The sequence below is a fragment of the Annulohypoxylon truncatum genome, assembly GCF_022578515.1.
Source record: "Annulohypoxylon truncatum strain CBS 140777 unplaced genomic scaffold F4807scaffold_31, whole genome shotgun sequence".
In the NCBI taxonomy this organism is placed as follows: Eukaryota; Fungi; Ascomycota; class Sordariomycetes; order Xylariales; family Hypoxylaceae; genus Annulohypoxylon; species Annulohypoxylon truncatum.
The window spans coordinates 313565-337916 of record NW_025953817.1 but is presented as its reverse complement, the minus strand read 5'-3'; the positions used below and the strand labels follow the sequence as shown (position 1 = coordinate 337916).

At 47.2% G+C, this 24352-nt stretch overlaps 10 protein-coding genes across 10 annotated transcripts; 3 read left to right on the top strand and 7 right to left on the bottom strand.

Annotated features, from left to right (window-relative positions):
• Positions 1-290: 290 nt before the first annotated feature.
• Positions 291-742, top strand: F4807DRAFT_463289 (uncharacterized protein; the record flags this gene model as incomplete). The annotated part of the gene is made up of 2 exons (XM_048001952.1): positions 291-510; positions 585-742. The coding sequence occupies 2 exons, from the start codon at positions 291-293 to the stop codon at positions 740-742; spliced, it is 378 nt and encodes a 125-aa protein (XP_047851411.1).
• A 585-nt stretch (positions 743-1327) lies between these two features.
• On the bottom strand, positions 1328-2188 carry F4807DRAFT_463288 (uncharacterized protein; the record flags this gene model as incomplete). The annotated part of the gene is made up of 2 exons (XM_048001951.1): positions 1328-2016; positions 2119-2188. 2 exons carry the CDS (start codon positions 2186-2188, stop codon positions 1328-1330), a joined length of 759 nt encoding a protein of 252 aa, XP_047851410.1.
• Positions 2189-5766: 3578 nt separating this feature from the next.
• F4807DRAFT_437597 (UV-endonuclease UvdE) lies at positions 5767-8715 on the bottom strand. The gene is made up of 3 exons (XM_047999053.1): positions 7445-8715; positions 6977-7378; positions 5767-6924 (listed from the first exon to the last, which is right to left on the bottom strand). Exons 1-3 carry the CDS (start codon positions 8171-8173, stop codon positions 6040-6042), a joined length of 2016 nt encoding a protein of 671 aa, XP_047851409.1. The 5' UTR covers positions 8174-8715; the 3' UTR covers positions 5767-6039.
• Positions 8716-8742: 27 nt separating this feature from the next.
• Positions 8743-10586, bottom strand: F4807DRAFT_437590 (uncharacterized protein). Its single transcript, XM_047999052.1, has 4 exons — positions 10230-10586; positions 9914-10125; positions 9665-9835; positions 8743-9606 (listed from the first exon to the last, which is right to left on the bottom strand). The coding sequence occupies exons 2-4, from the start codon at positions 9982-9984 to the stop codon at positions 9255-9257; spliced, it is 594 nt and encodes a 197-aa protein (XP_047851408.1). The 5' UTR covers positions 9985-10125; positions 10230-10586; the 3' UTR covers positions 8743-9254.
• On the bottom strand, positions 10587-12636 carry F4807DRAFT_437583 (SET domain-containing protein). Its single transcript, XM_047999051.1, has 3 exons — positions 12431-12636; positions 11730-12361; positions 10587-11677 (listed from the first exon to the last, which is right to left on the bottom strand). The coding sequence occupies exons 1-3, from the start codon at positions 12558-12560 to the stop codon at positions 10988-10990; spliced, it is 1452 nt and encodes a 483-aa protein (XP_047851407.1). The 5' UTR covers positions 12561-12636; the 3' UTR covers positions 10587-10987.
• A 368-nt stretch (positions 12637-13004) lies between these two features.
• Positions 13005-13515, bottom strand: F4807DRAFT_463284 (uncharacterized protein; the record flags this gene model as incomplete). The annotated part of the gene is made up of 2 exons (XM_048001950.1): positions 13005-13189; positions 13251-13515. 2 exons carry the CDS (start codon positions 13513-13515, stop codon positions 13005-13007), a joined length of 450 nt encoding a protein of 149 aa, XP_047851406.1.
• A 2112-nt stretch (positions 13516-15627) lies between these two features.
• F4807DRAFT_463283 (ankyrin) lies at positions 15628-16469 on the bottom strand (the record flags this gene model as incomplete). The annotated part of the gene is made up of 2 exons (XM_048001949.1): positions 15628-16064; positions 16274-16469. The coding sequence occupies 2 exons, from the start codon at positions 16467-16469 to the stop codon at positions 15628-15630; spliced, it is 633 nt and encodes a 210-aa protein (XP_047851405.1).
• A 328-nt stretch (positions 16470-16797) lies between these two features.
• Positions 16798-18788, bottom strand: F4807DRAFT_217621 (DNA topoisomerase IV, alpha subunit). Its single transcript, XM_047994014.1, has 7 exons — positions 18345-18788; positions 18203-18269; positions 18041-18149; positions 17901-17987; positions 17756-17836; positions 17629-17700; positions 16798-17565 (listed from the first exon to the last, which is right to left on the bottom strand). The coding sequence occupies exons 1-7, from the start codon at positions 18565-18567 to the stop codon at positions 16990-16992; spliced, it is 1215 nt and encodes a 404-aa protein (XP_047851404.1). The 5' UTR covers positions 18568-18788; the 3' UTR covers positions 16798-16989.
• A 281-nt stretch (positions 18789-19069) lies between these two features.
• F4807DRAFT_437556 (terpene synthase) lies at positions 19070-21708 on the top strand. Its single transcript, XM_047999050.1, has 3 exons — positions 19070-19465; positions 19521-21233; positions 21305-21708. Exons 1-3 carry the CDS (start codon positions 19169-19171, stop codon positions 21593-21595), a joined length of 2301 nt encoding a protein of 766 aa, XP_047851403.1. The 5' UTR covers positions 19070-19168; the 3' UTR covers positions 21596-21708.
• Positions 21709-22232: 524 nt separating this feature from the next.
• F4807DRAFT_217603 (SGS-domain-containing protein) lies at positions 22233-24312 on the top strand. The gene is made up of 2 exons (XM_047994013.1): positions 22233-23496; positions 23553-24312. The coding sequence occupies exons 1-2, from the start codon at positions 22424-22426 to the stop codon at positions 24073-24075; spliced, it is 1596 nt and encodes a 531-aa protein (XP_047851402.1). The 5' UTR covers positions 22233-22423; the 3' UTR covers positions 24076-24312.
• Positions 24313-24352: the final 40 nt, after the last annotated feature.

Below are 24352 nucleotides of genomic sequence, written 5' to 3'. Positions count from 1 at the left end.
TGATATTAAAAAGCTTCGGTTCGCAAAACCCCACAAAATCTCGGCTTAGTCATCTAAGCCCGGTGCGGGTTGAGACCCACCGATAACGATAAGACTTGAAATGTTGCCAGCATTGCGATTTCAAGCTACACTCGCGCCTGTAATCCTGATATCTTCTTCATTGTTCCGAATTCCTCACTACTAGATAATTAGAATCGTTATATAGACCACAGCTATATATTCTCCTAGATTTCATGCAGGACTCGATTACTCCCAATCTATATAAAAATCGCACAAACACACCTCTCACAATGCCCTCCTCCCTCCCACGCCCGTTCCAAATCCTCCTCGCCCTCCTCTCCCTAACCACGCTCGCCTCCGCCCAATTCGGCTTCTTCGACCAGATGTTCGGCGGCGGACAACAGCAACAACAACGACAACAGCCCCAGAACGGCCCCAGCGACTCGTCCATCTACCAGACCAACTTCAATCGCCTGCACTGCGACAACTACCTGTGTCCGGACACTCTCGGTATTCCCACCCACCCAACCCAACCTAGCAGTATAGGTATACCTAGATCGATCGCAAAACTAACAAGAGTACAGCGTGCGTACACTTCCCGCACCACTGCCCCTGCCCGTGGCCCGCGAACGAGGACAAATTCGAGATGGGCGAGGGCCACCGGATATGCGTGTCGAAGGGGGGCTTCAAGCCGGGCGAGGCCGCGAGGAAGGTCGAGCTAGCTCGGAAAGGGTTGCTATGAACGGCCACCTAGACGAGAATTTCCGTATCGCTAAACACCGCTTATAGAAGGGCGATGGAATTTATATATATAGTAACGAATTAGGGGCCAGACTGCTGAATCAGTCGACAGCAAGACAGATAGAGCTGTCTGGGTATATATGTGATTGGAACCTATGCTGTCTGTTAAGGTTACGGAGCTTTTCCAAGATGTATGGTCCGAGAGCGTAGTACTACTCCTACACGTCGTGTCAATCAGCCTACTCCCCAAACTAAACTATCACGAATAAGTGAATGACATCGTATCATTGATCTTTAAGGTGCAAAGCCCTTATAGTACCAGTAGAGCATATATAACTACAATACGTGATTGACCGCGATATTCATCTTCTCCCAAACCGACAGAAGTAGCTCGGTCGCCCTCCAACACCAGACTCATCTAATGCGCCCTAGCAACGAGATAATCAAAGAATAGGTATTCCACCCGGCCATTAAACTCCATCCTGCATGCATCCATATATCGTCATCGTCCTTGTATCCACCTGCATAGTTTGCATACCCTCTTCCCTAGTAAGATCGTTTGCGGAGGGTTGCGTAGCCCGCTTCCCTAGTCGCCTGCCTTGACCATGGCACCGTTGATAGTGGGCATCGGCGGCACCTCTTCTTCATCTTCGAGCTCATCGAGGTTCTCGGGATGGCCGAGAAACTTAGCAACATCCTTCATTTCGTAGTGCTTCTTCCGTAGCTGCTCGAACTTGCGGTGCTTCTCACGCTCTTCAGGGCTCAAGCCAATATATTCGTTTTCTGCATCATGGATCGGCGTTGCGTCCTCGTCGTTAACATGGACCTTGCTTTGTTTGCGCCCGATCCCAAATTCTCCTTCGGGGACATCCTCTTCGGGTTCTCCAAGAGATAGCTCGGTAATCTCCTCCTTACGCGAGTTTTCACCATCAAGCATCTCATCGTCCTCATCTTCCGACGGCTCATAGTGACGAGCGTAGGGAGTCTTCGGCTCAGTAATCTTCATGGTAGCAGTGCGCTCCTGCTCTGTCAAGTAGAGGTTCGCCTCATCCCACTTCAAGCGCTGATTGTTATCGAGTGCGTGGCTGGGATCGTAAGAGGTGGCGCGTGTCGATTGGCGACGTGAGCCTGGGGCACGGCTGGCGGCACTAGAAGAACGTCGATGGCCGGCGTTTGTTTGTGTGTTGATGATGGTAAGCTCCTTCTCCGACAAGTCTTGCTCCTTAATCGGGGACTCGGGAGGTGGCGATTTGGTGTATGAGTTTTTTAAAATGCCTATGAGACGGTGGATCAATTAGCACAGTGTTGATCGATAACGAAGCTGCAGATGCAAGAGGGAACACGAGACGCAAAAGTAGATGGCAAAATATGACGTACCTCTAGGGCGCTTAACCTCATGTCCCGAAGGAATATGGGTGGACTTGGGGCTCATCTCCACGGTCGCCATTTTGAGTCTTCACGAGATGGCTTGGTAATCGTTTGGGAAGTAAAATAGTCGATTAATTAAAAGGGCCTGACGATGAATAATGGGAGCGGAAGAATCGAAAACAACTCGAGACAATGGCGATAAAATAGTACAAATCCGAAATACAGTAGTAATAACAGTAGAAGGTTAATAGTAGGGAATACGAGTTGGCGGGCTGGCAGATTTGTGGAGGTCAAGGTTGGAAATAGTCGGATGAGCGCGGGGAAGAAGCTGGGACCCTGCAGGGAAATTAGTGGGTTCTTTTGGCCTCTGGTACCGCCGGTGTCTCTGGTTCTGCTGGTGTGCTTGTGATTTGATGGCGAATGGCTGGGTATGCTGATCTTTAGCGATGATGCTGATTGCACCGTAAGGCTTGCGTCCAGATGGGAATGTTGATTTATGGTTGGTATAGCATATAAAGTGTGGATGTACGAAGTACCGTCGGCTATGTATGGTGGCTTTTCTCCTTCAAGCTGCTTCAAGGATATTTTCGGGATGGAAGGCTATGTATGTATGTTGTATTTCCACGCTTAGCTGTATGTATCGGTGTGGCACTTCGCGATCTTGGTAGTGGTGTTGTCAACTATGTCGTGTGTCTATATGTCTCACTTGGTGGGGAGACTTTGTGATTTGATGGAGGGGGTGACACAAGGATATCGGGTTGAATCTACCTATGAAAGGCAGAGAAAAGCTAGTATAAAAAGTTGAAGCTGAATAAGATGGCGACGAGGGATGGACTTGTGCGAGCTGAAAGAGTAGGGATGAGATGAGATAAATTGACGATCTTGTCGCTTCAATGTTTGAAAGAGTCAATTAGGTAAGTTAGGTTTTGGAGGTCGAGAGGCTAGTGACGATAGCCCAACTCTATCATTACTCACTGTCGTACTTGTACAACCTGGACATTAGGTACTTACATCGCACTGGTAAATGCAGTCAAAGTCACAGTCGAAGTTGTATTAATAGCCCTCACTGCCCTCTAGCCTTTTTGGCCCTGCTAGTTATAGAAGGTGCAGGGTGGTGGCAGTGTGGGATAAGTAGGTACCTGGGTACATATTCTTCCACTTCAATTACTGAAGATGTAGGTATTCGGTACCTACAAGCCTGCAAGCTTCCTGAAGCACGAGCCTCTTTCTGCGGAGTGACAAGCCAAGTAAATGATCATCCCACCATCTCGTAAGAACTTAAAATCGTCATTCAATCCTTGAACTTCTAGATACATCTTCTGCGTATTCTTCTACATTAAAACGTTAGGTATTCGATCTTTCATGATAAGTATTTGTACCTTGTGTTCGGTAGAAATTTGCACCCCTTGACCCGTTCAGCCCTTGCGACATATAGAAGCCCTGTTCATATTCTGGCTCGAGCTTCTCTCAAGATCCATGGACGTTTCCCGAAACACCTTTAAAATGGGTAAACCTGACATCATTTTCTGCTTCGGCCGTCTCCAAGTGACCTCATGATACCTTTGTTTTCCTTCCGCGGTTTCCCCCGTGGGTCGTGGGTCGATGTCGCCAACCTGACAACGGGGTTTTAGTCGCTACAATAAGTCGCATTCTCTCCTATTTGATCCCACCTACGCAGTATTCTCCTATTATGCGAACTGCGACTCTTTCTCGGATATCGTCGACTATTCGATTCCTTGCCAAAGATAATTCGGGTCCGTTTCCACCGAACCCTCGATCTATGTTATTGTCAATGTCACTGAGCAATATCCGAAAAACTCCTGGTATTATTCAATTCCTTCACTACTGATGTCTTGACGTATACGCATACGTAGCATGCGCCAATCCGCGAACTGCCTTGTTTGTCTATAGGCGACAAAGACCCTTCCATTGAGCCGGTAATACGGGAGCTCTGTCTACCCAATTCCTCGTTCCCTAATGGGGATTTTACCATCGCCCTAACGAGCTCTTATTTCAGGTTTTTTTTTCTTCCTCTGCCGCTCTACACGCTCGGAGCTTAGCCTCCCCTACTTAAAAAGAATCAATCGGGCATTGGATATCAGGGCCCAATGTGTTGATTGTTTATCTTGACGACGCACATAAATTAGCGCACCTGTTCGTCATATAATTGAACCCCTGAATTGGCGCCGCGTCGTAAGATTAGTACGTGAATCCACGTAGCATGGACAAATGGGCGGAAATAGAATGCAAGGCGGGCATGGCTACGTGGCGAGTAAGAACGATGGCTGCAAGCACATGCTTATCCGGAAATTTTTTGAGGCTTGAGAAAAGTTGTGATATCAACCCGTCCATCGGTCGTCGGTGGTGTGTCGATGGACACCTATCGCCTAAACTTGGTAAGTGGATTTGTTAACTGGCTTACCAGCGATAGTTCAGGGGCACTGTTACAACAAGGCATTAGCTCTGAGACTTGACACATCATGATCGAGATTATTCTGTCGCCATCGGCCTTAGCATAATCTGTTATCTCGGGTCGTCGGTTGCACTGCATGCAAACATTTTCCAGCGGTTAGTGCTTCCAGCGGTGAGATCATTAAGGTCGAGACGTGCGTGGTATGGTATGTACTACTAGACAAGAGATACGGCTGCAATTTCGAGTCCCAGCTCAGCTACTTGCAAGAGGGAAACACCTTTACCTACCTAGTCTTGGTTTAGATTAGGTATTTGATGAGCTGGTAATATAGTGAATTGGCATTAGATAATTGACATGTTGAACTTGCTGTCACATACCCCTATTTCACAATCTAGAACAGGCTATAGAGAACGATAATCTAGTAGCACCACGAGCTCTCGTCTAGGTAGGTAGCGCATCACCCTCCTTTCGACCGCTTCATCATATCCAGTCAATATGGCGCTATCGCCGGGCTGGGGTATCACCTATCTTAGATCTGCATTGCTATATCTGATATCGCTCGGTTGGTATCCGAGAGTATATCTCCCGTCCTAACCAACATCTGTTTCTGGTTAAGAGCGACAACTCTAAGGCCGGTAGCACGGCTGGTAAATAAACGCCTCTATACAGCCGTATTAGCACATACAAAAGCCAAGGGACGTTGTGAAAACCACTCTAGAGATAGGCACTTGTTCTTCATCGGCGCCTCAAAACATACCCTACCCATTTTCTCAGGGTCCTCCTTATGGGGCCATTCCCATTACTTCACAAGATATGTCCACGTCGGTATTGGCCGCTTCTGATTCGCTGGCAAGGACGGCATCTAGCGAAGAAGGGGACGGTGCCAGGACAGGACGCAAGCTGTACGTAGGGTACCAGACCCTTACGTCGTGAAACTCTGGTCGGGCATGGTTCCGACACCGACCACCTAGGCAGTATCTATTCCATTATCATCCCGAGATAACAGGTACAAAGTCATCCACATCAGCTATACCGAAGAATTGTCATAAGAAAAGCGCGTTCATGCTGTCAAGTTGATAAGTATACCGATATCCCTAGCATATCCCGACAATATAGGACATACAACTTCACGCTGAGTCAGCTCATCTGGGCGATGATATCTGAGTCTCAGCTACCTTGAATTAACGTTCCGCATGGGCTAAGCAGCAGTCAGCAATAGTCAGACGCGCGCATAACATCCGATACGAAGATTAGATCATCTATTTATAGAACTAAACAATTTGTCGAGATAAGCCTGCCATACATTTGCGAGAATGCGAAGCCACCTCCATATGCTACCTGAGTACCTAGTCTAACAACATGGTTGCGGAGCATCAAACACCGCAGCATAATACTAAACGAATATAACTTCAGCGCTGATAAGCTGTTGCCCAGTTTATGCAGTGGCACGGTCCGAGGAATGTGCTGCGGGCATATGTAACCCAACATGCGTTTCTTTAAATCGGAGGTTAGGCAGGTTAGTCGTCTCCGATTTCGTCACCTTTACTTTTGCTGTTCTTGACCTCCCTTTTCTTCGGGCGGAGCCATTCCTCCATGCCGAGGGGCCAATAGACCCGGTTATCAGGGCCGCCCATCCCTACTTCCGACTCCGGGATCACGGGCAGCGGCTTAGCCTCCTCTTCCGGCTCACCGTCTTCGCCATTTTCATCCGCATTTTTGTTTTTACGCTGTTTCTTCTTGGGCACTTTAGGAGGAGGTCTATTATCATCCTCCCGCTCGTATGGGATCACGTCGTTGAAGCGATCCCATCCCGGCAACTTGAAATTTCGCATTAGATCGAACACGGCCTGCTCTTTATCCTTCGCTTCGATCATAAGGTCCATGTCATTTGCGCACGGAGGCAGAGTCATGACTCGAGGTCGATGTTTTCGTCTCTGCCGAGGGGTGATGGCTTCAGAGCAAGGCTCGCTATAATGCATCTTTTGCGTAATACCTTTTCTATCCCAAGTCGCCTTGATTCGCGGGTAAAGCTCCACAATGTCTTTGGTTCCTTCACGAATTTTGTCTTTGTCGAACATAATATTGTGATGGTGGAAATCAAGAACGAGTGGAATATTTAATTCCTCGCAAATCGGGAGTAGGTCATGCACCGTCCACGATACATCGTCATTCTCCAACACAAGCCTCGCCTTGATCCCTGGTGATAGCCCTGCATAATTTTCCCTAAACCGATCAAGGGTAGCCTCCTTGTCCCCAAAGACTCCGCCCATATGTAGGATCATAACAGCGTCCTTGTTGGGTTGTTCAGGCAAACGTAGAAGAGTAAGCATCTCATCGTGATATTCAAGATCGCGAATTGCGTTTCTCACGACTTCTTTCCGAGGCGATCCTAGTTGGGTAAACTGAGAGTACGTTAGCAGGATTCCTCCCCAAATATTTGGTGTGTTGACTTACTTGTCCAGGGTGAGTTGTTAGCCTGTGACCAAGCTCACCCGCGACTCTCCCAGCTTCCGCGAGCGCTTCAGAAGCAAAAGGTGCCAGCTTATAGCCATACTCTTCATGGCTGGCAAAGGGGAACATCTCCGAACTGAGGCGCATGAATTTAATACCATACTTATCATTCCAACGTACCATCTTGACAATATCACGTGCATTTGCGAGACCGAGGGCTTCGACATATTTCTTACCCCTGGCTACATCGGCTGGTTCGTCCTTGTCCGGCCGGTTTTTAGTTGGGTGTTCAGGTTGAGATGGATCTCGAAGAGGGTGACGATGATCTAAGATAGACGATATTCGGCAGGTTCTTGAACTAAACACAGGAGGGTTCGATTGTCGAAGGTAGGTGTTAAGGCAGGCCTAGGTTGTGTTAGAATCGTACGTTATGTCTGTACATCAAGGATCATCACGCCCAGGGAGATTCACATAACCAATTCTACCCTTCCACGGCAAGGGTAGATAATCACTATTAACAGGAGGCGGCCTTGAGCCCTCTTGCTTGAAAGCATTGGCGTCGGGCTCTTCTGCATCACCTTCTTCCCTGTCTTCGTGGGCTCCATTCTCAAGTCCAGTCTCGTTAATTTCATTCTTCACCGCAGCCCTCTCCTTTAATAGTTTCTTCTCGGATTTCGTAAGAACGGTGTCTGGGTTGGCTTTAATAGGCCTCGGCATAAAGGGGGCATCCTCATCTGTCGTATTTAAAGTACCACATAATGAACTTTCATCCAGTGCCAGCTTCTGTCGTTTTACAGCATCGCGGAAATTATCTTCCATCTCACGAAGGCCATCTATAGCCCCGTATACGTCTTCTCCTTGACTCAACATCTGTTTTTTCTTGCCCCTGGTCTGACTCGACGCTGCGCGGAGAGCTTCCTTGTTGGACGGATAGGCATCGGATTGTGATACCTCGCTCGGTTTCTTGACAATACGCCCCGATCGCCTTGGGGTAGCATTAGGGCGTTCTGGTAATTCTGGCTGGATGTCCTGCTGCGGAGCTACAGCTGACCTCTTTCGTTTTGGAACCATCGTGCAAGTAACCAGGGGATGTGTCCGGGAGCCCGTAGGTATATAATTTGATCCTGGAGCAAAGGAACCGAGAGCACGTCTTGATTCGGCCTTTGGGTAGCGAATCAGACGTCGAAAGGAGATCAACATACAAACTTTGGATGGTGGGTATGAAATTATAAAAGATATTGCAAGCCTGACTTAACTTTTGGAGGCGTTGATCAATCAGATGTTAAGGAGTTGGTTGTAGAAAGTATGCAGATGCAACTTTGGCATTCGCAAATGAAAGACGAGAAAAGCCACGGATGAGATCATTACCTAGGTATCTATGAAAGCATGAAAGAAGAGGAAGTCTGCAACCTAAAATTCCACTAGGTACTTCCCTCACGTAGGGAGTAAGAGTTCTCCCTGTCGGACCTTGATCACTAGATTCAGATCCATAGAGACGAGGTGCGCGCGTCATGAATCGAAGCTTAGTAGGTATCCAAAGCACGAGGCGCACGGGAAGTTTTGCTCCGTTTGGAGGCTAATCGAGTTCGAAAAGCTTCTGCTGGTGTTACACGTGTAGCAGCTGACCGGACCATTCCCTACGATGATGGGTTAAATCCAATGGAATGGTACTAGAATTTTCTTCCCGATCCTCAGGAATGATGTACGTGAGGTCATCTCGAAAAACGCGAGGCAATCGATGAAATCATATCATTTAAGGCCGATCAAGATGTGGAGAAGCTAACTTTAAATGAGACCCGTAGTGGCTGCAAGGGACCTAAGGGATCACGTGGGTGGCTTCTATACCCCACCTGGGATCCGATGCTCTGAGGAATAACACTGATAACTGCAACCGTCTCTCGCTAGACTTCAACATCAATCAACTTCACACCTATTCCAGTCAATAATCATCTCCAAAAAATTCATTGTGGTCTCATTCAAGCAAGTAGCTACATTTGGGGTATCATGTGTGTTGGCGCGAAACGGGTCATTCGAGAAGTTCTCCTCATTAAACGCCCACTCCTTGCGATGCCTTGTCCTAAACGCCTTTTCCTTTTCCCTGTTCCTTTTCCTTCAGTAATCCACTTCTGAGCCTCTCGATACCTAGCCTACTCCGGATTATTCTTTTCGTATGCTTTCTTCAATGAGTAAATTATAGCAGGTTCTTTGGTAATGCTCACACAGCTTCATATGCTGGTGGACAGCCACAGCGTGTTGGTTAGGTACGCTGTATAATGACGAATTACCAGAACCCGACAATCGGCATCGGAGGTGGCGTTGGATAACCCTCCACGAAGTCGTCATCTTCGACCACCTGATAGTATGGCGTTCGGCATACGGGGCAGCTGTACTTCTTGCGTAGGAACCATGTAGCCAGACAGCGAGCGTGAAAGAGGTGAGTGCATCGCTTCATCTTCAGGACGTCGTCGTTGATAGGCTGTACGGATTGGTCCTTGCTTTCCACCGTCGTCACTTCGGTGGTCGTCGTATGCGTTCTTGTTATCCCGTGGCCAGCCTCTAGGTCCACTTTATCTTCCTCCACCGATGTAGATGTACGGGCTTCTCTGGGATAAAGGGGTCCAAGACATATTGGGCTGTCTTCCCAGTCAGTATCATGAGACACATATAAAAAGAACTAAGGAGAGATCTCACCATTCCGCTTCTTCTGCCTCTGTCTGTGAGTTACGACGGGTTCTCTTCTCGGTCACACCCTCCAGTTGTGTTAACGCCTGTTGAATCGTCTTCGGAAATCGTCTTCCGCTCGTGCCAAACCATTGGTTTGGATAGAAACACAGGCAATCCCATACACCCCAACGAGCGCATCTACTTAGGTGTGACAGTCAATAAGCTTCGTCCCATATATATTGAAAAGAATTGGCGGTAATTTCGACAACCACTTACAGAAGTATGGCAACGATCGCGGCCAGAAGAGCGAAGAGCGAAATGACGATGGATTGCCACAGGTATGCCATCTTGCTCAATAGTTTCGAGGGCAAGTCACTATTCACTATGTAGTACGATGGAAGAATGTAACAGTGATGCGATACGAGTAGTGCCAAGCGGGGAAGATCATTCGACCATTCCACGGTTGAACGGCTCCGTGAGTACGAAACCTACGTGTAACTTGATTAGATATTAAAGTTTCAGACGAATGGGGGGAAAAGATCATGAAAGAAAAGGTCGGTGAAAATAAGAAATCACCTAGTCCTTTACCTACTCTCGTGTTGAGGCGAGGCTTTGATCTACATCACACAGCTGTGCCAGGTTGTCGGTCGTTGGAATAGACGAATGTCACCCATCCCTTGCTTGTGTATGCCGAATTGTATGGTATACGGTGTATGGTGTAGGGCGGGTGTAGGTAAGGAATAGGAATAGACGGGAACCAGGGAAAATGTTAGGTGTTGTAGGTAAATTTTAGTTTGGACAATTGCATACAATAGACGACGTGGAAAATACACGTGCTATTGGGAAGATAAGCATAAGGCTGGACGATGACTGTTTAGGAAATGGTTCCAAGGACCATGGTTGGGGTTACGAAGTTAAGAGTCATCAATCTAGATATTCCGAACTCCTCTTTGGCATGCAGCCTCAGGAACTAGAAGTGTGATTGCCGCGAGGCCTAAATTTAACATCTAAGCTAAAACTGTCTATTTCTGAGCTGCACCTTATTTTCAATCCTAGTCCTTGCATCTTCACACATCCGCCCATCTTTAAAATCGCACGGCTAGAAAACGTGATAGGTCCGTCGGAAAATACCAGTTGTGATCGACGCCCCAACTGCGACTCGCAACCACAGTATATCAATTTGGGGGTGAAATATCGACGCTACCTGCACCACCTAATTAATTGGCACGCTGTGCCAGATGTCAGGCCATCAGGCTGGCACACCACGTGGTGAACCATAGTTCGGAAGAACACGGCGGAAACCACAATCCCGACCTGCATTAGATTCGTGTAGATGGTATGATCACGACTTCATCTCGTCCTTTGTCTTTTCGCGTATGGTTCACTTTCGTGATCGGTTTTTGACTTGACCTTTGACAGCTTCTCCAGCACAAAGTTGATCGCTTCTTGCAGCAGCGCTTTCTCGCCCCATCGCACAGCCAAGGCCATCTTCTGCCGACCGAAAACCTTATCATTGGACAATAAGTTGAAGTCGAAGGCCTGGCTTGTCGGGTATTGGGCTAATCTTAACTCGAGGGCGCGATGCATGGCTACTAATGCGATCTCATCTCGCGTGTCTTTGTTTGGGATTGTCGTTGGGCTGACCTTCCTGATCGCCTTAAGTATCGCGTGGAGTTGTTCCGTTAGATCCGCGGGGATTTCCTTAAGAGGGGCTTCTTCGCGAAGCTGGCCTGTAGAATCCGGCTCCCCTGAATCTCGTTCAATAACAAAAGCATCTTCAATCTCTTCCAAGTCGAGCTCATTGACCGCTTTACCCCAGATCGCTTCGTCCACTTTGATGGTATCTTTTAATACAGATAATATCAAGTCCCAGGATATCTCCGCAACATCATACCGAGCATGGCGACTTGTTACATACCCGTAGCGTCTGAGCAACTCCCCATTGCCGAGAGGTCCGTAGTAATTAAGTATTTCTGTGCCAGCCGGAATTGGCCGGAGTGTCGTGACAGATAAACTGTCTTCGCCATGATTAACATGAGCCTATAGACAGTCAACGTCTGTTCTGCGAAACGATAATGCGGAATATACTCACGTTGAATTCAGCGTCAGCATTCAGAATATCCGCCATCGGGACCATACCCATCATAAGGGAGCCCTCCTTATCCTCCACCCACTCGTCGTCGTTTTCCGGGTCATTTTCCTCGTCATCATTCTCCAAATCAAACGCGTAACTCATGATAGTACTGCCCATTTGGTGGCTGAGGTTCAAGAGTTGCTGTTCACTAAGCCTTTGTGATCCATCTGGATAGAAGACATCTGCATGTTCCTCTATCACAGGCAGCACTCTAGTACGAAACATCTCGTCGGCCTCGTTCTTACCAATCTTGCCGACCACCGCGCTGGCCTGCAATTCCTGGAGATCCTGCTCCGACCAATACATCAACGTCTCAAATTGAGTGGGAAGCACGTCGAAGTAAGGCTTCCATCGTGACTTATCTCCCTGGAGGTACTCGTAAATCATGATAAGAATAAGTGAGATCCAGTTATCGGGAGGCCCGCTAGTCTCACTCCCATCCTCGTCTGCCTCATTGTCGGCATCCTCCAAGCCTGTCGTCTCGAAGACTTGGGGTATGCGTTTAGGGAGATCGGAAGTCTGCGTGTTAATGATTGATGTCCTGGGAATATTAAACAGCACTGTGTCCTCAGGGATGTCCGCGGTAGCAACTAAGATAAAAACAACATTGATTAGTAACCAATGTTATTACGTGTATTTTGATCTTGATTGTGCCGCACCGATTCCTCTTCCGGCTCCCGTCTTGCGGAGATCCTCAATCGTGATATCCGAGTGAAAAGTTGCACCCGGCCAGGACTTGAACCACTCCAAGAACGCTGCGGTTTTGGAGTCGAACGTTGGGTCCGACATTATTTTGTATGTGGCTTGAAAAGCCTCCGGTCGATTTGAGTGGCTGCTGGATGTTCTTCAGTGAGATATTTGATGTAAAACAGAAGAATTTAATAGGTTCAGGCGCTGACAAGCTCGGAGATCTCTCGGTTTTATTGATTAATGCCGATGCACTAACATTACCTTAGTAATTCAAGTTACACAAACCGCCCCACATTTACCGCCCAGCCGAATTACTCCAATCCCTGTTTCGAAGTTCGATCATCTCAGGGGTGAAATTCATTTTCCTTAATTATCTGAAATGGAAAACTACACTTGTCCAATATTACCATTGAACATATCACCAGACACCAACCCCGATTCTCTCGACAGATTGATCCTCCATAATCACCCTTAAACCTATCCTGTGCAGCCTGCGGTAACAACCTAAACCAGATGAAAAAGGAGAGAAAAGGAGAAAAATCCCTATGGGTTTGATACTACCCCAAGCGCCTTGTTGAGTTTATCTAGATCCCCGTCCTTTACTCCAGTATATAATAGACAAGCGGCGCCGCAGGGGATTGGGTAAGGACCCTCGCTCATGTCGCAATTCCCTGCCAGAACTGTAGAGAGAACCATGCAGGTAGGCGGGACATTGTCATACTGGGCCTCTGGGAAGAATATAAGTCTCGTGAAAGCCAATAGATCATGTTCTATTGCAAGAGAACTTACCTCCTTGCCCTGGAGTTGAACTCTTGATAGTGACGCCGTGAAGCGACTTGCCGCAAAGATCGAAGTTATACTGGGGAACGCCACAAGGTCCCGCGTCGAGATTGATTCGCTTCGCAAGGTCAACGCGTGGTACAGACTCAGTGTCGATGATGTTGCGTGCGCCCATAGGACCTGCAATCAGTGGGATCTCTCTCTTGCCATTTGAGGCCGTAGCGCCGTCAATAACATCAACAATTGCTTGGATGATCAAGTCAAGAACTGACATGGTGAGCTTTGAATTGATATTTCTTTATTTTGGATTGGAAGATGTGTATATGAGCGAACGAACTTAGAGAATTTGTTGGATTGGGCTGTCAAGTTGAGAATAGGTATGTGATGGAAGTCCCATGAAGGTATCCAGGCTCACTCTTATATACACGTATTGAGTCGGTAAGTAATTACATCAAATTCATCGCCTAAGAAAGGCTTTTCAATCCGCAATTGCCAAGCCCGATATATAATTCCTATTTAGTGTATGTTACAGTAAACGAGTTAGGTGTATGGTTTATATGATTTTATTATATCTTGTTTGCTGTCTAATAGACCATCTCACTTAGGTTACCTAATCACGTCGTAAGGGGTAACGGATAACTCGAAAGCGTCGCAGAATCATCTAAGCCCACAGATGGGTTTTTGATTACCTATATTGATACGCCGTTTGCTTTATCTAAAGATATAGACGCACTTTAAATATTAGATTTCGTTGAGCGCATTGAGACCCTGCTGGTTGGGATCCCCTGTGTCCGCGAAGGTCCCAGCAAGACGGCGTGTACTACCAACAAGGAAATATCTTGAAGTAATATTTTATATCTAAGCGCCGTTCATGTTAGAGGTATGGTGATTATGATTATTAATGGGCGTCTGATCGAGTTTGCATCCTCTCGATGCATCGGATCAGTTCCTGATATTACGACATCGATATGTTAGCATTCTCTAAGCAATGCAACAAGAGGTTATGAAACTACCTAATATTCGGCATATATATCCCTCAAAACATCATCTTATATTCGATATGGACGACATCCAATCATAGCAAGGTGACTAGGAGAACGTGCCTCACCATCAACCATATCACAGCTCGTCATGCTTTTCTCGGCTTTCTGGTTTCTTTTAGCGGCTTTGCTCTTCTACTTCGCCATCAGAGAGCCTCCCGGTTATCTTCGATATGTCTTAGGCGTTCTTCATCTCTTTAGTACGATAAGAAGTATAATTGGGGACAGCTTGATTCCAAGCCCCTATTCGGAAATCTGGGTGTTATTCGCTATCACGACCGGCCTACATGCCTTCACTACTCTATTCACCCAGGAAAAAGTCGTTGGCAAACCCCCAACATGTTTGAAGGATGATCTAAGAGAAACATTCTGGGCATGGAGCAATTTCCGCCGGTTGCCATTCACTAAGAGAGATGTTACGCCTCATATGGAGAATGGAGTAACAACCACTCGCGTGCTCTTTGCCACCACAAGAGTAATGAGAATCCTAATTCTATGGTTTATAAATCGCTCTATTACATCATTAGCCTTCGGGTCTATCCTCAAGCTCGGAATCAGCATCGAAGACTTTGCCCCTGCGAAGCAAAGCCTCTTGCCTCCCATGGGTTCTCGAGACCTCTTTCTACGGGCAATTATATCGTTCCACTGGATCTTGAGTGATTATTGTATTATCAACTTGGCTTATGATGTATTTTCTGTTTTGTTTGTATCTATTCTACGGTGGGACGCGCCTTCAGATTGGCCGTGCTTGTTTGGTAGCATTGCCGAAGCATACTCACTCCGTCGATTTTGGGGCATTTTCTGGCACAAGTTACATGTTGAGACCATCATCGCTTATATGCCCCGCTTTCAGTATTGGCGAGGAACAGAATGTTGGTGGCAAACGTCTGCCAAGAAGAGCTTGAGAGCGTTGTGGATTTTTCTTTTCTCAGGGGTATGCCATGGACTCGTCCACCTAGTCCTCCAGAGGAACATGATGAGACAAGAAATTCGATTCTTCCTCTCTAACTACATTGTGTGTTTGGCTGAAACAGCTGCAACTTCTGTCATTTGGAGGAGACCCTCACACGATGTTGGTTTAAATATCTGGCTGCGGATTTTGGGGTATCTTTGGGTATTATGTTTCTTCTTTTGTACCTCACCAGCCTGGAAATATCCTTTAGTATATAACTCCGTGGTCATATAGGCAGTAGTTCTTTTCCCGTTCTGCTGATGACTAGAAATCTGTTCTTGGTAATGTCAATTTGAGTAAGGGTATGCATTCCGAATAGCCATGGCACGAGGGTGAGTAGTCATATGGTAATCCGTTGATGGTTATTATTTAGCTTTAATGATGTAACCTGAATCTAACCGCCTGGCTCTACCTTAGAACCAACTTCTTCTCCACCATGGCTCTCGTCTTCCATCCGCACATTCTGTGTACCTTTCTCAAGCCCGCCTTCCTTTGCGTTATCCCCTTCGATGTCCTTGCTTTGAGACAAAAAATACTCCACGACATGCATATGGTTGTTGAAAGCCGCTAGGTCTAGTGGGATTTGATCCTTGTCATTGGCCGCTGTGGGTGAGGCGCCCCTTGACAGTAATAGCTTCACGACATCTAGATGGCCACCTAGGCATGCCCAATGTAGGGCTGTGTTTCCAAACGAGTTCTGGAGGTTGACATACGAGGTTTCTGTTGACACGTCTGTTGAGGGCGAACTATCTTCTGTAGACGACGCCTGAGTAATTGCTGCTTTTGACGTTTTGGGAGGAGGAAAGTGTGATAGTATTGATGTGACGGTTTCTATGTTGGACGTGTCAGCGAATGTCCCCGTCAGTGAAGAGTTGAGGTTGCAATATAGATCGAATATGGGGTACGGATTACAACATATGCAATCTCCTCTTGATTGAATGTCCAATCTTAGAATCCTCCATCCTAAGCTTATGAGCATAGAATGAATGGGGTATATATGAGATATGGAGAGCAAGTAGAAATGAACTGGTAGGACTTACTTGCGTGCCCATTCGCTGATGCCATGTGCAAGCAAGTTGCCTTGCTGTCGTCTCTGGCAGCCTCTAAGATCTCGGCAGGTGTGGCAGCCTCACGGTTAGTGAGCTCTTGGACCATCTCCGTGAGCTCAGTGTCGTCGCCAATCCTGGCCAGGTAGATGAGATCATCGATCTCATCTTCTGACAACTTCGGTGCCATTTTCTGCTTATCTCCCTACAGTTCCCCTTACTCCTTTATTGTAAACTGGATCTCTCTATCTTGACTTGGCAAAACCCTGGCTTGGTCCGTGCTTTAGTCGTGAGTGACGGATTAAATTAGTAGGATGGATGGGAGGAATTTGTTGTTCCTTTTCTCAGGCACAAATGGTTTCCGGGGGAAGTTTAAGGATAGCTTTGTGAATCTGACGAGGATATATGACTCCCTAAGTAGATTAATAGCGTCGGAGGTGAAAATCGATTTGGGACTCAGAAATTCTGAAATTCTAAAAATATCGAAGTATTTTTTATGATGGCACTGTTGAAAATTATGCATACGCTAGCACGGTGAATTGCAAAAGATCACGTGACAGCAAAAATTAATAACTTCTTTCCTAAGGTCACAATACTTACCTAGTCAATGTTATTGATTGTGAACTCATTTATCAACTTAAGTAGAGGTATAGGGTATTACAATCAAGAAGTAGCGCTGGATACCATATTTATGCGACTCACTTGATCGATCAGTATTGTCCATCCGAAAGTTTCTCGTCCAACCAGCCAGTCAGGTCGCCAGCATCATCTACAGCTTGAATCTCGGCCTTGAGGTTTAACATTAGCATTAGCTGCAACTCACATACTAGTCCATTTTCAGCCATATTTGTGTCCGTCATCTCGTTGTTTTCCTTAATCAGCCTACTCAAAAGATTTGTCGCCTTACGTCGATCAAAGGCAGTGAGATTAGATAAGACTTGGACTGGATTTGCTGATGAGACTGGCACAGATGGTGGAGGTATTAACATCTCTCGATTAGATGGTGGGGTAAAATCGAAGGATTGGTGTGTCTGAGAGTGGTTCCCTACTGAAGGGCGCTGATTAGTATGGCCTAGAATATGGCAACCTTTGGGTCCAAGCCACGAAAGCCTGGGTGTTGTGATATTCTCTTCGTGGCTGAGACTACGACTCCCATGCTTGTACGTGAGCATAATGTCAATGCCGCTGGGATCAAAGTCCACGAGCGCATGAATAGGCACTTGGGGAAAGGCAGAATCGAGAAGGTGAAGGAACTGCCGTGTGACGAGATCAGGATAACCTTTGCCCTAGAGAAACCATCAGTGAAGACCGAAATCGTTTGGTCACAGAGGTCGTGGATGAGGTCTTACTGTGATCAGAAGCCCCGCTCCGGCAGCTGACGTTTCATAATATCGGGACGCAGCCAGTCCACGGAAGGTGGCCTGGTGAAGCTATAAGATCCATTCATCCCGAGGGTTAGATGCCAGAAGGGCTCACCTCCTTTTCGATGACCATGACCCATTTGGCCTCACCGATATCAATTTGATGGATGGTTTCGGCATGTGGAATCAAGATACCCTTGCGGTATCATATTAGTCACCTAAGTAATTATGTGGTTTCCCCTTGAACCGTGAGATCTCACATTATGATCGGAACTGCAATCCAATACAGAATTACTCTTCAACCTGATAGTGATGTTTCCTGCGACAAGGCCTTTGTAGGCGGCAACCTGTTTTGGTAGTTGATATTAGACTCTAAGGGTATCATCCACGGAACTCGTACAATGTTTAGCACATCTCTACCAACTCCGAACGTGAAGGCGACATCGTCGACTAAGTTGTCTACGTATGGTTGGTTTCCGAAAAGGTCTGGATTCTGGTAGTATATATTTCTGATGATGTTTAGCGGTTAGTCCTGGGAATAGAATGATGCAGGATAATAGACCTCTTTGTAATGACGTGACCGGAGACCAGCGCCTCGTGGCACATATGAAGAATCTGAAGAAGACACGCTTGAGAGTAGAAAGCGGAACTGTGAGTGAATATAGGACACACAAAAATAGGTGCAATACACGAGGTGAACCTACTGAATCTCTTTACTTCGGCACCTGTGTTTGCTGGAAATCGAATCAAGTTCTCGTTGCCCGACCGGCGACTGCGTAGAGGAATGGTGAGTATTCGATTCTCGCTAAGCGCATCGATAATATCTTCTAGAATGCTTTCAATCTTGGAAATGACGGTGCGTCCTTGCGTATCCTGTGTGGCATCTCTAGCGTTGGCGACAGTGTTGTAGTCTTGCTGTTCGCTCATACTGCAGGATGATGTACGTTGACATGACTTGGCTTATCATTTTTAAAATGATCATTGATATGTATGATGAAATAGATCTAGAACGACACAATCTTGGAAGGCAATAAATAACAAATGACCATGGAAGGGCGCTCCTTCTATTCTACAGTACCAAATACCATGTAGATAATTGAAATAAGGGATGCAATTGCATGTTCCGTTCGTGTCCTTGAAGATGCATGTGCAAGGCAGGAAGGTACCTACATAAATCAGCCCTAGAGGTTTGCAGAGGGTGGGGATCGACGGAGCTCTTAGCCTCTTACATTCCCCAGATTAAGCTCTTACGGAATCCCTGTCCCCTGCGGGAATCGCTATCTGGGAACCTTACACTACGGGCTCTGCGGCTGCCGTAGTGCGATATGCAAGGTACAATGGCAGTAACCGTATCCACTAATTATGCGTGCATATGAACAAAATAGGCGGAAAATCGGAAGGATCGCCTTCCCGAACAGTTGCGGTATAGCTGCAGTCTAGTGGGAAATTGGAATCGTACCTTTTAAACCTTACGACACCTCCTTTCTGATGTTTCTAAATCAACGTCAATTCCTCTGTAATCTTCAACATGGTGACAACTCGATCGAGCAGCTCCGCAAAGACCAATGGTACCCCACGAGCCAATGGAAAATCCAATGGCACAGGTAACGGCATATCGTTCGAGAAGCAACACGGGAAACGTCTCAGCGATGATAGCCTCGAAACAGCTTCCAAACGTCCAAAACTCGAACAGAAGACCGATTTAACACGATGGCGCATGTTAGATGAGAATGGAAGACATACTTGGCGATATCTGGAAGATGATGATGCTGTGGAAAAGTGGCCGCAGAGTTGTGCCGATAAATGGTACCTCGGACTAGAGACCGTGAGAGCTTCATCCCGCCATCTTGACACGTAACTAATCCTTACGTTTATCATAGGGACTTCCTGCTCTACCCAAACCCACGAAACCTCTCGATTCCGTTGTCAATGGATTAACATTCTTCGAGAAGCTCCAACTGCCTTCGGGCCAATGGGGATGCGAGTACGGTGGACCTGGATTCCTTCTACCTGGCATAGTCATCACCTGGTATGTCACGAAAAAGCCGATTCCTTGGTACGTCGCTACGGAGATCAAGAATTATCTGTTCGCGAGAGCACATCCGGAAGATGGGGGCTGGGGTTTGCATATAGAAGGCGAGAGTACCGTCTTCGGTATATCATTGAATTATACCGTCCTCCGTATCGTCGGCGTTGATCCCGATCACCCGGTGATGGTTAAGGCTAGAGGGACGCTGCATAAGCTTGGAGGAGCTACGTTTGCCCCTCATTGGGCTAAGTTTTGGCTGAGTATACTAGGTGTTTGCAAATGGGATATCGTCAACCCCATCCCAGCTGAGCTATGGCTACTCCCAGACTGGGTACCGTTTGCTCCTTGGAGATGGTGGATTCACATGCGCCAAGTTTTCCTACCTATGGGCTACGTCTACGAGAAGAAATGGTCGTGCGAAGAGACGGATATTATTCGAGGCTTGAGACAAGAACTATTCGTCGAGCCGTGGGAGGAGATTGACTGGGCCGGCAATCGGAACAGTATATGCCCCATCGATAACTACCACCCAAAGTCATGGCTTCTTAATACCGCTAACTGGTTCCTCGTCAATATTTGGAACGCTTACCTCCGCCCCAAGGCACTAGGTCAAAAAGCCGAGGACTGGGCTAGTAAGCTTATTGATATGGAAGATGAAAATACGGACTTCGCAGACTTGGCACCAGTAAACGCGGCTATGAATACGGTCGTATGCTATATTCGTGATGGTCCTGGCTCATATTCAGTCCGGAGACACCTGGAAAGACTCGAGGATGCGTTGTGGGTCAAAAATGAAGGCATGCTCTGCAATGGCACGAATGGTGTGCAATGCTGGGATACATCATTCTTGATCCAAGTTGCAACTGACTCGAAGCTCGAGCAAGATCCTCGATGGAGACCGATGTTGACAAAAGCGCTGAAATTTCTCGACGATCAGCAAATACGCGAGAACTGTAAGGATCAGGATATATGCTACCGCCAGCAACGAAAGGGCGCATGGGCTTTCAGTACCAGAGACCAAGGATATGCCGTGTGCGATTGCATTTCTGAGGCTTTGAAAGCGGTCATTCTTCTGCAGAAAACTCCGGGATATCCTCAACTCCTCGAGGATCAGCGCATATTTGACGCCATTGACACTCTGTTAACCTACCAGAACAAGTCCGGCGCTTGCTCATCGTATGAACCGACACGAGGCAGCGAGCGCCTGGAGATGCTGAACGCGGCAGAGGTTTTTGGCAAGATCATGGTCGAATACGATTACGTGGAGTGCACAACAGCGGTAGTCACTGCGCTCTCGCTGTTCCAGAAACATTGGCCTGATTACAGGCCTCAAGAAATCAAGGACTTCGTTGCGCGATCCGTAAAAGCTGTCAAGTCATTACAGAGACCGGACGGATCGTGGTACGGCAATTGGGCCATATGTTTTACCTACGCTACGATGTTTGCGCTGGAGAGCCTGAGAAGCATTGGGGAGACGTACAGCAATAGCTCCTACTCGAAGAGAGGTTGCGATTTCTTAATTTCCAAACAGAGAGAGGATGGAGGATGGTCGGAAAGCTATCGAGTAAGTTGATTTCTTCCTAGTACCTTATCTAACCAGGTCTGTTTAGAAAGCTGGGATCTAACAATCTCTAGTCCTGTGAAAGAATGGTGTACACCGAACACCCGACAGGGTCACAAGTCGTAATGACAGCTTGGGCCTTGATAGCTTTGATGAAAGCTGATTACCCTGACATCAAGCCCCTTAAGAAGGGTATCAAGCTCATCATGGACAGACAACAACCGAATGGCGAATGGAAACAAGAAGCAATCGAAGGAGTGTTCAACAAAAGCTGCATGATTTCATACCCAAATTACAAATTTACTTTCACGATGAAGGCACTTGGGATGTTTGCGACGAAATATCCTAACGAGACGGTGGTTTAATGGCGTGATTCTTGGAAGCGACAAGCGTTGTTGCATAACATAATGACACGAGAATGGGATTGATCCGAAGTACATAGTAGGTAGTAAAATCTAATAATACTTAATGCCACACGTATGACGGTAATTTTAGCAGTGTCCAATCTATCAATGCCTTATTCTCCTTTTTATACTAGAGGTGTCTGCCTGTTTCTTTCGAAACTGACGTAGCCAGCCCTACGTTATATAGTGATCCACTATATTAGGTTCTTGCTTTATTAAATCTAACATAACTTTTGGAAGCTGCTGGGCGGTAAGCAGCTACCACGGTCCTAGCTTTAGGTTAACGTTGTACCGCTTACCATTTTCAGAATTAAGCCCGGCAGAAATAGTGAACCCCGCCAACAGCTCTAGTAGCTTCCATAGTCCAAATCTCAGGTACCACCTGCAAACGCGCCGCACCGAGTGAGTTCCATCTGCAGATTTGAGTTATCTCTAAGGCTGCAGTGCCAACAAACAACAAGACCTGGAGTTCCTTCCAACACTGGAGTGAACTTGGAGTCACCTTCTTTGAATAACGTTTGTACGATTTTGATTAATCCATGTCACAATTTCAAGACACTTCTTGAAATTCATTTAATCTAATCTCGTTTCATTCAATCCCACCCTCAATCAATACACCCCCACCACAAATCAATCAATCAACCATCCATCATTTTTCGCATCACCACAACCTAGCATAGGGACGTCTTCAATACTGACGTCTCATACCATATTCAACTTAATCGTACGATCATCCAACTATCCAATCAAATCAACCGTTGAAATATTTTACTAGAAGACTTCGTCACAATGCCAGCCGCCGCCGGCCTTGCCGATGAAGGCATTAAAGCTGTCGCCGATCGCAGATACAAGGAGGGAATCGACAAATTGACTGATGCCCTTAAAGACCATCCGGCACCTCTTTGGCTTCTTGAGCGCTCTAAAGCCTATGTGCGAACGAATGAGATCGACCTTGCCCTACGCGATGCCGAGCAGGCTCTGGAGGTATCCTTTCAGCGCGCAAACCGAGATTACATGATCGAGGCTCAGATTCGACGTGCCGTCACCCTCTTTCGACTAGGCCGTTATGCTGACGCCGACATTTGTGCCTTTTGGGCCACGAGACTCGTCGACGGGGCAAAGGTTAGCGAGGATGATGGACAACAGAAGAAAGTTAACGAGATTGGAGACTACATGGTGACCGCTGCTGAGGTTAAGAATGCGGATACACCTGCTGCAGGAGAAGGTCTTTCTACCGCTTTGCGTGGTTCTGGTTCGAGAACTAAGGAATCGGCTCTACGAAACCAAGCGCTCTCATGGCGTATCCAGTCCCTAACCCAGATGGAGAAGTTACCTGCTGGACATCCTGGTCGTAAAGTGAACCCGATGGAGAAGTTTCCCAAGCTCTCCGAGTCAGACCAGGATAGCGTCGACAGTGACACCGAAGAGAGCGATGAGAGTGCGGAGGGTGGTTCTAACGATGACTGGGAGCTTCTCTACAATGAATTCGTCGCCGGTCACACGAGCAACCTCATCAGAACCAACTTCTACCAGACAAACACCACTGTCAACGCGGACTTCTTCGTCAAGAATGTGCCCGCGGATCGCTTCTCCGTGAGACCGGAGAAGCAGAATGTTATTATGGGACCGTTCCCAAACACCCATCCTGAATATGTCCACCTGAACCTCTGGGGTAGGATTAAGCCTGGCGAAATCAAACACAATGTCAAGTCGATGAAGGTTGAATTAGTCCTTCAGAAGGAAACGGCAGGAAAATGGCCGATGCTGCAGCGGGAGGATGCCGAAGGATTCAACAACCTCTCAGGAACCACCAAGTCCCACCCCTCCTTCGAAGAATTCACTTCCTTCATTCGACGTTTAGGGTTCGTACCATCTGCCGTCAAGATTTCTGGGAATATGTAGCACTAACGATCACCAGGTATAAGAACCCCAAGCGGCTGGGCATTGATGATTGCCATGTAAACCGCAATGCCTGGTATACCTTTCTCTTAGAGAAGCTCCAGGATGGTCTGGATGATCACATGGTATCAGCCGTGGAAGGCTCAGAGGTCCCGAGTGCACCAACCGAAGCTACGACTACTGCTCAACCTAAGGGTGGTCTAACGCAAGCTGGAAGCCCCGCGACTCAGCCTACTCCAACTGTCAGCAAGGAAGGTTCGGCAAAGGCCACCAGCGCCCAAGCCTACCCCACATCCTCTAAGAAAGTGGTGAATTGGGACAAGCTTGAGGATGTCGACGATGACGGCGAAGATGAGGACAGCGACGTCAACTCGTTCTTCCAGGATCTGTATAGGAATGCAAACCCTGATTCGAAGCGAGCAATGATGAAGAGTTTCGTCGAGAGCAACGGTACGTCTCTGAGCACCAACTGGGCCGAAGCCCAGAGCAAGACGTACAAGGCCCAGCCTCCCGACGGTGCCGAAGTCAAAAAGTGGGATTAAACGGCACCGCGCATGTGGGTTAGTTGATCTAACTTGGTTTGCCTCGCTGTTTTTATCGCTTTTTCTTGCTTTTTCTTCGCCAAAGAGTACCACACCGGATGGATAGGCGGCATGATACCAATTGATACTAGGCACCGATGCTTAATACAACTATTATGACTTACTAGGTAGTATCTCCGTTTGTGATCGAAGATGATGTATCTGGCTTTACGACAAACGCACGATTGTTCACCGCGTTGGTTGCTGTTTAGTGCGGCGTACACTTACCCAAGATGGG

What these genes read in the sequence shown, in the direction of transcription:
- F4807DRAFT_437597 (XM_047999053.1), bottom strand. Translation starts at nt 8,173, where the DNA reads ATGTTGATCTCCTTTCGACGTCTGATTCGCTACCCAAAGGCCGAATCA. An exon ending in GGAAGGGTAGAATTGGTTAT is followed by an intron (nt 7,379 to 7,444) that starts GTGAATCTCCCT and finishes AACACAACCTAG; the next exon opens with GCCTGCCTTAACACCTACCT. An exon ending in TAACAACTCACCCTGGACAA is followed by an intron (nt 6,925 to 6,976) that starts GTAAGTCAACAC and finishes ACGTACTCTCAG; the next exon opens with TTTACCCAACTAGGATCGCC.
- F4807DRAFT_437590 (XM_047999052.1), bottom strand. Translation starts at nt 9,984, where the DNA reads ATGGCATACCTGTGGCAATCCATCGTCATTTCGCTCTTCGCTCTTCTG. An exon ending in GCGATCGTTGCCATACTTCT is followed by an intron (nt 9,836 to 9,913) that starts GTAAGTGGTTGT and finishes ACACCTAAGTAG; the next exon opens with ATGCGCTCGTTGGGGTGTAT. An exon ending in GAGGCAGAAGAAGCGGAATG is followed by an intron (nt 9,607 to 9,664) that starts GTGAGATCTCTC and finishes CTGGGAAGACAG; the next exon opens with CCCAATATGTCTTGGACCCC.
- F4807DRAFT_437583 (XM_047999051.1), bottom strand. Translation starts at nt 12,560, where the DNA reads ATGTCGGACCCAACGTTCGACTCCAAAACCGCAGCGTTCTTGGAGTGG. An exon ending in GGGAGCCGGAAGAGGAATCG is followed by an intron (nt 12,362 to 12,430) that starts GTGCGGCACAAT and finishes TTTTTATCTTAG; the next exon opens with TTGCTACCGCGGACATCCCT. An exon ending in ATGCTGACGCTGAATTCAAC is followed by an intron (nt 11,678 to 11,729) that starts GTGAGTATATTC and finishes GACTGTCTATAG; the next exon opens with GCTCATGTTAATCATGGCGA.
- F4807DRAFT_217621 (XM_047994014.1), bottom strand. Translation starts at nt 18,567, where the DNA reads ATGAGCGAACAGCAAGACTACAACACTGTCGCCAACGCTAGAGATGCC. An exon ending in GGTCACGTCATTACAAAGAG is followed by an intron (nt 18,150 to 18,202) that starts GTCTATTATCCT and finishes AAACATCATCAG; the next exon opens with AAATATATACTACCAGAATC. An exon ending in GTAGAGATGTGCTAAACATT is followed by an intron (nt 17,988 to 18,040) that starts GTACGAGTTCCG and finishes CTACCAAAACAG; the next exon opens with GTTGCCGCCTACAAAGGCCT.
- F4807DRAFT_437556 (XM_047999050.1), top strand. Translation starts at nt 19,169, where the DNA reads ATGGTGACAACTCGATCGAGCAGCTCCGCAAAGACCAATGGTACCCCA. An exon ending in GGTACCTCGGACTAGAGACC is followed by an intron (nt 19,466 to 19,520) that starts GTGAGAGCTTCA and finishes CGTTTATCATAG; the next exon opens with GGACTTCCTGCTCTACCCAA. An exon ending in GATGGTCGGAAAGCTATCGA is followed by an intron (nt 21,234 to 21,304) that starts GTAAGTTGATTT and finishes AACAATCTCTAG; the next exon opens with TCCTGTGAAAGAATGGTGTA.
- F4807DRAFT_217603 (XM_047994013.1), top strand. Translation starts at nt 22,424, where the DNA reads ATGCCAGCCGCCGCCGGCCTTGCCGATGAAGGCATTAAAGCTGTCGCC. An exon ending in TCCTTCATTCGACGTTTAGG is followed by an intron (nt 23,497 to 23,552) that starts GTTCGTACCATC and finishes AACGATCACCAG; the next exon opens with GTATAAGAACCCCAAGCGGC.